The sequence below is a fragment of the Pseudorca crassidens genome, chromosome 6, assembly GCF_039906515.1.
Source record: "Pseudorca crassidens isolate mPseCra1 chromosome 6, mPseCra1.hap1, whole genome shotgun sequence".
NCBI classification, from domain to species: Eukaryota; Metazoa; Chordata; class Mammalia; order Artiodactyla; family Delphinidae; genus Pseudorca; species Pseudorca crassidens.
Window position 1 is genome coordinate 8,077,280 of NC_090301.1, and position 11,264 is coordinate 8,088,543.

Genomic DNA, 11,264 nt, shown 5'->3' on the forward strand with positions numbered 1-11,264 from the left:
ACTCTGAAAAAAAAAAAAAAAAAAAAGCCTGACTCTGGCTGGGTGAAGTAGAAAAGGAATTTATTTAAGGGGTATTGGGTGGTGGAGAAGGCTTGGCAACAACCCATCCAGGACCAATCAAGCTGCAGAACAGATCTAGCGAGGCCCTCAGTGCCGGCCCTGCCACCAACATTTATGATAACACTGTGTCGGTGACAGCCCTGACCCAGGACAGTGGATGCTACCACACTGCCCCTGTGCCCTAGGAAGTGCTCTTGCAGTGTGTCTAAGAGTGTTCTGCATGGCCCTGGATTCTCTGAAGCAACGGCTCCTCATTTAAAACCCAGGGCTGGCCCATCTGGCTGGGGGACTCCAGGTCACACACCAATGTGTTCTGTAGGGGTGGTTAGACAAGCAAGCATTTGACATCTCAGCTTCTGCAGTAGGCTGAGAGCTAGGCGGCAAAAACCCACTGACCTGTATCCACTACACACAGGGCCTGTCTCCCCTTTTTACCATATCCAAGGACCCCAAGACTCCAAATCAGCTACTTGATCAGAAGTCCTAAACCCTGCTCAACTCTAAGCTGGGGCCTTCTCTCTTAAATTATTTCACCCACAAGGCAAAACAGGTCATCATTGGTGGGGAAGGACCCTTCTTCTTCTTGCCCAGCCTGCACTGGGACACAGGGACCTTCCTGGGCGATCCAGGAGAAAAGTTTGTTGTGTGGTGTTGCACGTTGGGCCCAGAAACAATTCACACAGGCACAGGGGTGGTTTTCAAACAATTTATGGGCTTTGGGCTTAAAAGTGTTTTCTAATCCCTGTAGAGACCAGATTGCAAAAATGGATGTTCCTCCAACCCTGTTAGCATCTGGCTTGGTCATGACGCTCTCTTGCTAGTGTTCTCTGGTCATTCTCGTTTTAGAAATTGACTGCTCCCCACAAAGTAGTTGGTGGTCACACACTCCTGGGGCAGAAATCTGCAGAGGAGTTTCTGGCTTGGAAAATCCAAAGACGTGGCTCCTTGAGCTGCCTGGTGGCCCTGGCTCGTGGCAGGCCCGTCCTGTGGTGCCTTCCGTGAAAGTGCAATGTTAAGAGACTTCTGTAAGACACTTGGGGCGGCTTCTGTCCACAGGGAGAAGCCCCCTTCCTTGAAGACTGTGACCTCCAACAAATCTGAAACACTGTCTCTAAGACCAGACAATAGACAGCCTCCTCCCGGTACATACCAAGAGGGTAGGCTCACTGCAGGGACCCCCCCTCCCAGGACAGCAAGGAGTAGCTCCCTGCTTGGAAAAGCTCCATATGGCCAATATTTTACCAGAACCCAGCCAAGGCAAGCTCAGTCCCCAGGGCGCAGAGCCTGGCAGCAGATCCATTCCCTCTGCAAACATCTGGTGCATGCACCACGCTAAGGTCGGGATGCGGAGCCATCTTTTGCTGGGAAGGTCCCTCTCCTTCACCTCCCTAATCACTTTCTCAGGGTTTAAGCTTCAGCCTCTACTCCCTCACCTGCCTGTTGATAGTCACAAAACGAGCAGTCGTTTCCCCCAGGGAACTGAGCCTATCTGTAGAGCCTATCTGTCTTTTATTCTTGAAAAGGGAAAAAAAGGCAGGGTGGTGGTGAGGGATAAACTCTAACGTCATGCGCTTGCGTACGACAGAGGGGTTGGAGGCCATCTGGAGCAGGTGCTGGCAGGGCCCCTGGGAAAGGAGAAGCAGGGCAGCTGGCTCATCAGGTGGGAGTGTCCTGGGGTCAAAGACCTCATGGCACGACGAAGTTAAGGTTTTCTGGAATTTCTGTCCCGGGAAGGACGGATGATGCTTCCTTGGCCTCTGGCTCCACTCCTAAAGCCAGGCCCGACAGGTGCAGGACTCCTGGAAGAGGTACCAAGCTCAAGGAGACCTGGCCAGGCTGTGCCTCTGCATCCTCCGTGGGTCCCCACCACCAACAGATCTGGGGAGTCTCAGGAGCGCTGGACCCTCCCACCTGGGAGTGTGTCTTGTGCAGTGACATTCAGATCCCTCTTCTGCCCCAGCTGCTTCCTCCTACCTTCGTCTAGGACTCAGAAACCTCTTGTCAGGCCTCCTGACTCATCTGCCCCTATCCAGGAGGCAGGGAAGGCTTTTTCCCAAATACAGATGGTGAAACTGAAGGCTCCAAGCAGTGATGAGATTGGCGAGGGTCCCGCTGCAATTTCCCTGCCGCCCTCCATGAGATCTGCTCACCGCCTGTTCAGTGTCCTCTCTGGGAAGTTATGCAGCTGGAAAGGGGCCCCTGGGATGAAATAATTGCGGAGAAAACAGAGGGACAGCAGAGCAATCCTCCCCTCGTCTGTGTGCCTGAGAATCCTCTGCAGGGCCAGGAGGGGGCGCTGTTACACAGGGAGCTTGTTTCCCTGCTCCTGGGGAGGGGAGGTGGACAATCCTGTCTTAGCCACCCCTTCCCCAGCCTCCAAAAAGGCCTTATGAGCACTTTTCTCATCTCATCGAGGCCCACTCTTACCTCCTATAGGATCCTGGTAGTGGACTGAACCTCGACTCTGCCCCAGTAGGGCCCATCAGTGGTAGGCACAAAAGTCTTACCTTGCCCTCGTGGAGGAAGGGAAAAAGAGAAGAGGGGCCCACAAGAACAGAGTCTTTTCTCTCCATGTCCTTTCAGAGGTCCAGGAGGGAAAGTCCTAGCTGTGCAACTCTCTGATGCCTGGAGTTTGGCACACCGGCCTGGCTCTGACTTCTCTCTCCCACTCCCTCTCTGTGTCCCCTGACAACTGATCACCCTCCTTCGGCCTCATCTGTCAACCTACTCCCCCAGCCTACTCTTGCCTCCTCTGGGCACTCCTACCTGAAGCCCCTCCCCCTTCTTTCCCTAGCTCTGGGCACTCATGTTTTCTTTTACTGCACTCTGCTAAGCCTGGGTGCGTTCCTCCCAGTAGCCCAAAGGGAATCACTCTGTTTTCCGTCTGGGTTTCCCTCCTCTCTCCTTTCTCTCCTCCTGCCTGCCGGGTCTCCTTTCCCAGCTCAGCACAGACTTTTCCTTCTCCAGGAAGCCTGCCCTGCTAGCCCAAGCTGGGGGAGCTGTCCTCCCTCCCTGCCATTGTCCTTTTGGGCCTACAAAGCTAGCGCCTGTTGCCTGGGTGGAGGGGTGTCTTCCCTGCCAGGATGGAACCCCACAGGCTGCACGGATGCTCAGTGAATACTTGGGGAATCAGTGGATGGATAATTGACAAACGACAAGATTCCCCACAGAACTGCCAGGCTCCTGAGGCCCAGTGGCCTTTTCTCTCTCCTTTGCCATTAGGAGGAGTTTTCACACTGAGCGTTCAATAAAGTGCCACAAACAGTTCATGTTCAGTGGCTCAGTGGGTCCAACTTTCCCAGGCCTGGCCCCTGGGGCCAGAGCAGGAAGGAGCAAACCTCATGAGCGGAAAGCAGGGAGAAGTGACCTGGGCCCCCAGTCTAGGCCTAGGGGAGAGAGAGAGCCTTCTCTGCAGCTTCCTGGGCAAAGAAACCAAGGAGGAGTTGAAACCTTCAGTTGCCAAGGCGGTCATGCGCTGGTTCTCTCCTTCCCTGAAGGTCCCTCCAGCATCATCCTCCCACTTCTACCCATCCCACCTCCCAAGCCCAGGCTAAGCAGGAACTGCTCCATGGTCTGCCCCACGAAAGCCTCATGCCGCAGTTAACTCTTCCAGGATCTGATCTGCCCCAAATGACCACAGGCCAGTGGTCAGAAGTGAGGGCTCACCAGAAGATTCCTCTTCCAAAGAGGGGAGGTAGATTCCCGGGTGTTGGTTCTGTCCACACTGGGGCGGGGTCAGTTTATTGTATTTAGTCGCAAAGCTCAAAGAGAGAGGAGACCTAGATGGTTACCCAGCTGTCACCAAGAAGACAGGAAGAACCAGCCTACAGATATTCGGACAGAAGGAGGTGCCCATGGGACACTGGAAGCTCCCAACCTGTCCTCAGTAAGGGGTTTCAGAGGATGTACCTCTTGCCCCCTGGAAACCAGTCCAGTGCCTGGCTCAAGAATCAATCTGGGGCTTCCCTGGTAGCACAGTGGTTGAGAATCCGCCTACCAGTGCAGGAGACACGGGTTCGACCCCTGGTCCGGGAATATCCCACATGCTGCGGAGCAACTAAGCCCCTGCGCCACAACTACTGAGCCTGCGCTCTAGAGCCCGTGAGCCACAAGTACTGAAGCCCGTGTGCCACAACTACTGAAGCCCGCTCGCTCTAAGGACCGTGCTCTGCAACGAGAGAAGCCATCGCAATGAGAAGGCTGCACACCGCAACAAAGAGTAGCCCCCAGTCACCACAACTAGAGAAAGCCCGTGGGCAGCAGCGAAGACCCAACACAGCCATAAATAAATAAATAAATTTATTTATTTATTTAAAAAAAAATCAATCTGCCTGGCTCCTTAAATCTGTATAAACAAAGCAAGTCTCAAAGAAGTTCCAGATTGGTAACATTCCTCTCCGTCCAGTAGACAAAGAGGAGACGGGACTTCCATCGTCCACCTGGAGCTCCCTCCCTCTTTCCCTTCTTATACCTCTTCCTTTCTCCTCAAATGAAAGAGTGGTGCCCCTCTATGGGTGTTACCATGCGAAGGCAATCAGGCTGGCTGCCCGGAGGTGATGAGTCAACTCACCAGGATACAACGGATGCCCTGCTGATGTCTGGATCATCTTGGAGTTCAGGAAATTCTGCTACCCCAAACTCAGGCCTCTGGTGTAGGTTATTTCCTAAACAAAGGGACCTGCACTTTCCCGCGCAGAATGCCAGGGTGGGGAAGAGAAAGCAGATGGTTTGGCATTGCCTCCCGGCTCTGGGCTCAGGCTTTGCTGTGGGATCCACCGCATGACACTTGGTTCTCCCGGCCCCTCTTGATTCCTGTGGCGTTCCCGCGGGGGGGCGCAGCTTCCTTTCCTCGCAAAAGGTCGTCCAGGTGCCTCCAGCCCTCAGGGTAGTCTTGGTGCTTGGGGTCCGCAAGCACTCCCCTACCCTCCGCTGTCCAGCCGAGTCCCCTGCTCCGGAGGCAGTGGAGTCATAGATTCCTGCATCTCACTCAAGTCTTACGGTTCTCTGCCTCCGCGGCCCATCCCGAAGGACTCCTCAGAACCCGAGGGACCGAGACGCCCTGCCCAAGGAGAGCAAGTCGTGAGCAGCAGCGATACTTGGGCGTGTTCCGACAACTATGGTAGGGACCACTCTGAGGCAGAAAACGCGAAGGCGACCACCTGTTATGGCTCACAGAAACCAGACTGGGCTCGGGGCTGGGTAAAGCTCCCTCCCCAGACTGTGCAGGTGCACAGGCCACTGGAGGGACAGCCACACGCTGCGGATCCTCGAGTGGGTGCAGTCGAGGTCAGGCGCGCACCCGTCGGTGCAGAAGGAAGCCATCTGGCGGGTCAGACCCGGGGACGTTCTGTAGGGCCGGCCCGGGCTGAGGGCGCACTTAGAGCCACAGCGGCGGGCCCAAGATGCTGCCGCACACACGCATGAACCCTCGCATCTCGTTCGCGTTTCGCTCCCAAACACACCCGCAGGCGAAAAGCTCGCACTGTCCGGTGAAGGACTTGCGCTCTCCCCTGCGGCCCCGGGCAAACCCCGCTCTCTCTGTGCCTACCCCCCGGACCTCTGGCCCCATCCTCTACCTCCCCAAGCTAAAGGCGTCGGTGCGATCTGAATTACTGTCCCGGCGAGCAGGTGAAAGGTGGAGCCGCAGCGCCAGGCCTCGCGCCTGTCAGGTGCCCCGGGAAAAGATTGGCAACAAGGCAGATCTGCGTGGATTTCGGGCTGTGCCAACTTTCTGGCTGTGTGACTTTGGGCAAGTTACTTAATTCCTCTGAGCCTATCTTTGCACTTGCAAAGAGGGAAACTGATCCTTTCCAGGAAGAGCGTGTGTGCTGAGGTCCAACCTTGTGCGCAGGGCAGCGGGCGCACAAACGCTTGGCATGCCAGAGCGCGCTCCCTGCAATTCGAGTTCCCTTGTGCGCGCCGCTTTGCAGTTTGGAGCGCAGTCGGGAGAGAGCCCGCCGAGCCGCGGGATCCCTCCGGGGTGGGATGAGGCGGGGGGGCAGAGGGGGAGCCCCCGCGGACCCCTCCCGGCCCTCGGCGCGAGTGCCATTGGCCCGGGCGGCCCTGTGGGCGGGAGGATGACATCAGCGGCAGGTTGGATTATAAAGGCGCGAGCGGAGCCGCGGGCTCAGAGCGCACCCAGCCGGCGCTGCGCAGCACTGGGACCCGGACCCGCACCCGCGTCGCAGCCCGGCCAGCCTGCTCCGCGCTCGCCTGCCCGTCTGCCCGTCTGCCCGCCGGCCCCGCGCACCCTTGCTGCCGCCGGTCTGCGCCCAGCCACCCCACGGGCACCATGCACCTCTCCCAGCTGCTGGCCTGCGCCCTGCTGCTCGCGCTACTCTCGCTCCGGCCCTCCGAAGCCAAGCCCGGGGCGCCGCCGAAGGTGGGTGCTGTCGCAGGGACGTCGGAACTGTGAGGGGCGGTGGTAGGGCTAGGGGGTCTAGGAGGGTGTGGCCCGCCGGAGGGAGCAGAGGGGGCGGGAAGGCGGCTCTCTCCCTCCCCTGAGACGTGCGCGGGTGAGAGCTGGGGAGCCCTCGAAGCCCGGACTCGGGAGAGCATCGACAAATGCGCAGCCTCTGCCTCAGTGTGGTCAGCCCGGCAAGGGGCAAAGGAGAGGAGGGCAAGGGGCTCCCCGAAGGAGCGGACATCGACGGCCGCGTGGCAGGTGGATGCAGGGCCGAGCCGTCCGGCACCTCTGGGGGCGCGCTCAGGACTCGAAAGGACAAACCGCGCTGGCCGGAGTGTCGGGCTGGAGCATCAGCGGCCCCGCAAAGTCCCCCGCGCTGCCGCGGTGCGTCCCTTCACCTGCCCGTTCTTTCTTTCTGACAGGTCCCGCGCACTCCGCCAGGGGAGGAGGTGGCCGAGCCCCAGGCTGCGGGAGGAGGTCAGAAGAAGGGCGACAAGACTCCCGGGGGCGGTGGCGCCAATCTCAAGGGCGACCGGTCGCGACTGCTCCGGGACCTGCGCGTGGACACCAAGTCTCGGGCGGCGTGGGCCCGTCTTCTGCAAGAGCACCCCAACGCGCGGAAATACAAGGGAGGCAACAAGAAGGGTTTGTCCAAGGGCTGCTTCGGCCTCAAGCTGGACAGGATCGGCTCCATGAGCGGCCTGGGATGTTAGTGCGGCGACCCCTGGCGGCGGTGAGTACTACCAACCCCGGCCGCCGGGAGCTCTTGCACACCCAGCTTCCCGTGAAGCCCCCCAGAACCAAGCCTGCACCCCCTCCCGCAGGCCGGCTCCTCTCTGATCCCCTGGACCTTTCCGCCTCCCAGCCAGGCCATCTGGGCACAAGATTGAGTGTGTGTGCTAGACATTTTTCCCCAACACCATTTATCATCCCATTTTACAGATGGAGAAAGTGAGGGATAAAGTGGTCAGGGAACTTCGGCAAGGTCAGAAATGGCTCAGCATGGATGGACCCACCTGGCTCCCTCTGGAGAAACAGAGACAGCTCGGGGGGGGGTGTGTGTGGTCCCACCCACCCCAGGGCCATAAGGCAACCAGCAACACTGACCCCAGTTCTCCAACTGGGGGAATTGAGGGCTGATCCTGGGTTGGTGGGAGCAGAGGAGGAAAGGCATACGTACGAGTCAAGGGTAAGTTGATCTGCTAGCCACTGCATCATGGTGCTGGGCAGTAAGCAGCCCAGTGGTCAGGACAGCTCCCTGGGTCTGTTGTCTCTGTGATGGGACAGACTTGGAGCGAGACCTGCCCCCTCAAGGTAGGGAGAATAGCCATTTGTTAGCATCACCAGGGAGCATTTCTGCCCCAGAGCATTCTGATTCTTGTCCCTTCTCTAAACCATGGCCGTGGGCAAACTGGTCTGTCCAGGGTCCTGACGCTGCAGCAATCGTGTGACTTCAGGATCGAACCTCAGTGTTCGTGGCACTATTTTAGGGCAAGGAAAAAGAAACTAAAATAATCTAGTTTTTTGCCCCAACCTGAAACTCAACATGTCCCAAACTGAGCCCCCCCCCCTCCTCCTGCCCCCCCCCCACCATGCCTAGGCTCCATACCTGGGTTTCTGGTATGGCCTCCTCCGCCTCCACCAGGCTGGAAACCCCTGTGCTACCTTCAGCCCCGGCCGGGTGCTGCACCCCTGGCAAGGTACAGCGGCAAATGTCCTTCCCTCCTCTCTCCACTCCCCTCCATTCCTGCTGCCCATCAGTATCATGGAGAAACAACATCCCAACCTCTGGAACTGACATTCGAGTGATTTCGAACCCGACCTCCTGGTGTCCAGCCTTGCCTGCAGCCAGCTGCTGTCATTCCCTGTCCCACAGTCTTTCTGTCCCACTGCAGGCCAAGCTGTGTTCTCTCATCCCAGAAGCCTTATCAATGTCTACACTGTCTTCCCCCAAAGGACAAGCGCGCCCATCTTTGAAGGTCTCCAGCGCAATGTCTGAGCCTTTTTTACTACACAGAAACCTTTTTCACCTGAGCTAGGGTTGTTGGTGAACCTGTTTACCTCCCCAAATTAACTCATGAGCAACTTAAGGGCCGGACACTAGCCTAAGATGAACTGGGGCCTGCAGGATGCCCAGAGGAGCTCTTTAAAATGTCTGTCAATGACCCGGAAAACCTGCCCCACCCAGCTTAGGAGCACTCCTCGCCCGCCTGCCCTAGCATTTAGCTGGTGTCCTTCCTCTCTGCAGCCAGACTTGGCCAGGCTGTGTGCTCCTCCTGCAGGGGCTTCGCTTGTCTGAGATCTTGACTTGTCATGATTCTGGCACTGGTGGACCAGCCTTTAGAAGCTACCGTTGTGATGGGTTTGTTCTGTTCTCTCCTGTCTCAACAATGAAGAGACGGAGGAGCCACAGGCGTCCAATTTTCAATTTGTGAATTAAGCACCAAGTTCAAACTTCAGAATCCAAACAGAGGCTGTTCTATGAGTCAGCAGGAGATAAGGTCCTAGAAAGTGCCTGGCATGCATGTCCCCATAGACCCCTTGTTCTTAGATGAGGCTGTCTGTGGGTACCAGGTATTCGTGGAGAGAGGTACTCCACAGGTGGAATCCAGGTTGCTAATGCTCCTTGACCCCTTTGACCAGGGAAGCTTGTCAACCTCCTGGAAGTTCTCTTTTAGCTGAATGCCCACCTCCACCACCTTTAACCTTCTCAACCCCACCTTCACCCCCAGCCCCATGAGAAGGCAGAGCATCCTTCCTGTTGCCTGCAACCTCCTAGTGGAGATGCCCAGGGTATCTCACTGTCTGGGCCTAAAAGAGAAAGGCAGCTCAGGGTTTTCCCATTAATGAAAGCCCTTCTGAGGCTGTGGCCATTTGTCTGCACAGGAGTTGACTTTGGCTCTAACCAGCTGCCACAATGACTGTCGCTGATGGTTATAGCCTTGATTATAAAATGCTAATGGCAGAGATGAGGTGTGGAGGGTGCCTGAATGAACCCATTGCCCATGGGGCCCAGAGACATCACAGACATCTGTCCTCTGTTTAAACGTGTGGGACGGCAGAGAAAGGGGTTGAGGAAGTTCATCAAGGCCTTGAGGCCCGGGGTCCCTCTGCCAGGACTGTCCTCTGGAAGGGCACCACCCTGTCTCAGGAGGAAGCCTTCCTCTGGCCCCCGAACACCCACACACCCATTGGCAGAGACTGGGTGCAGCCCTCATCAAACGACACTGCCAACTCACGAGCCAGCAAACCCAGCACGACCACTCATTTCCCCAGGGCCGGCGTGACACACCATTTCCTCTGATTCTGAAGGGGACCCTTTCTGAGGAGAAGCCAGCTGGGGAAGGAAGTGCTATTTATGGGCAGCTGTGACCCAGACACTCTGCCAATGCCCAGTGTGTGGCCTGCTGTTGAATCTTAAAGCCAGCCCTGGGAGGTGGCTATATCCCATTTTATGGGTGAGGAAAGCGATACTCAAAGCTTTGCATGGCCATCCAGGAAGTAATATTCAGTTGGGACTTGAGTCCAGATTTCCCAAATCTTCAGATGCTTCTCTCCCCCTTCCCTCCGCCATCCCCCAGACACGTAAAGCACCTGACGGAGGGTTTGTATCGTAGCAAAAAATAGAGGTGGGCCGGGGTTGGGTGGCGGGGCTTCACTTTCCATTCCCTTTCCCTCACTGTGTCTCACGGAGAGCCAAGGACAAGGCCTGCACTTAGTCAGAGGGGGAGGAGGGCTGGCTGACTTTCTGGTTCCACCTGTGCTGGGGCAGGAAGTGCCAAGGACACAGCAGGCGATGGATGAGGGCCTGGAGAGGCCCCGAGTGGAAGGGCCCTTTTTCCTCTGCAGGAAGGCCTTCATCAGGGCCTGTAGGGCGAAGGTGGAGGCATTTTGCCTCCTGCTACAGCGGGAAAGGGAGGAAGGTTCTAGAAGTGCCCTGTAGGCTGGGCTTTCTCAGCTGAGTGTCCCTTGGCCCCTCTGTGTTTCAGGATTGGGAACTTGCTCCGTTTTGCTGAGGTCATCCTTGGTCATCAGCCTCCCAGCATCTGGAAGCACCTCCAGCGCAATGTGGCTATTACATTTCTTTTTTTTTTTTTTTCCTGGTACTGGGAATACACAACACCAGCTGTTTTATTATTATTTAGGGAGGGGGGTATGACTTTATTGTTTGTTTATTTTTTAATGAAAAATAAAAAGTTATATATTATATATATTATATACACAAAACACACACACCTACACCGACGTGATGACAAGGGACAGTTTTTAAGAGACTGACAAAACCAGCTGTAAAACATTGCTGTTTGTAAATTCATGTCATGCATAAATGTATTTATGTTGTAAAGCTATTTATATTGTTTATAAAGAGATATTTATAAAAATTTTATTTATGTAACTAAATGGAAGAAGTCAATCATTGTAATGTTTTTGTCTTAACTAGTTGAAAAATGTAAAAAAAAGTCATTCCATGAACATCTTGAAAGCTGTCTTTATTTACTCATTGCACCTTTTTTTAAGAATTAGTCTGAGAAGGAGGGAGAATGCGGAAACAAGGCTTTTGCCTCTAAAGAGATCTAGCAGCCCGTTCCCAATTCTGGGTTGATTTGTATCAGAATCCCCCAGGAATCTTGTTAAAAATACAGATTCCTGCCCCTATCCACCCTCAGATCTACTGAATCTGACCTCCAGGGGTAGGACTGGCCATGTGGCTTTTGTCCCAAGTGATTCTGACCAGCTTGGCCAGGTCAGGAAGCTCTGCTCAGAGCACTGGACAGCTGAGAAGTCAGATGTGGTGAAT

General features: G+C 55.8%; 1 protein-coding gene across 1 annotated transcript; it reads left to right on the forward strand.

Moving 5' to 3' along the window:
• Nucleotides 1–6,161: 6,161 nt before the first annotated feature.
• NPPC (natriuretic peptide C) lies at nucleotides 6,162–10,931 on the forward strand. The gene is made up of 3 exons (XM_067740226.1): nucleotides 6,162–6,442; nucleotides 6,889–7,199; nucleotides 10,456–10,931. The coding sequence occupies exons 1-2, from the start codon at nucleotides 6,353–6,355 to the stop codon at nucleotides 7,177–7,179; spliced, it is 381 nt and encodes a 126-aa protein (XP_067596327.1). The 5' UTR covers nucleotides 6,162–6,352; the 3' UTR covers nucleotides 7,180–7,199; nucleotides 10,456–10,931.
• Nucleotides 10,932–11,264: the final 333 nt, after the last annotated feature.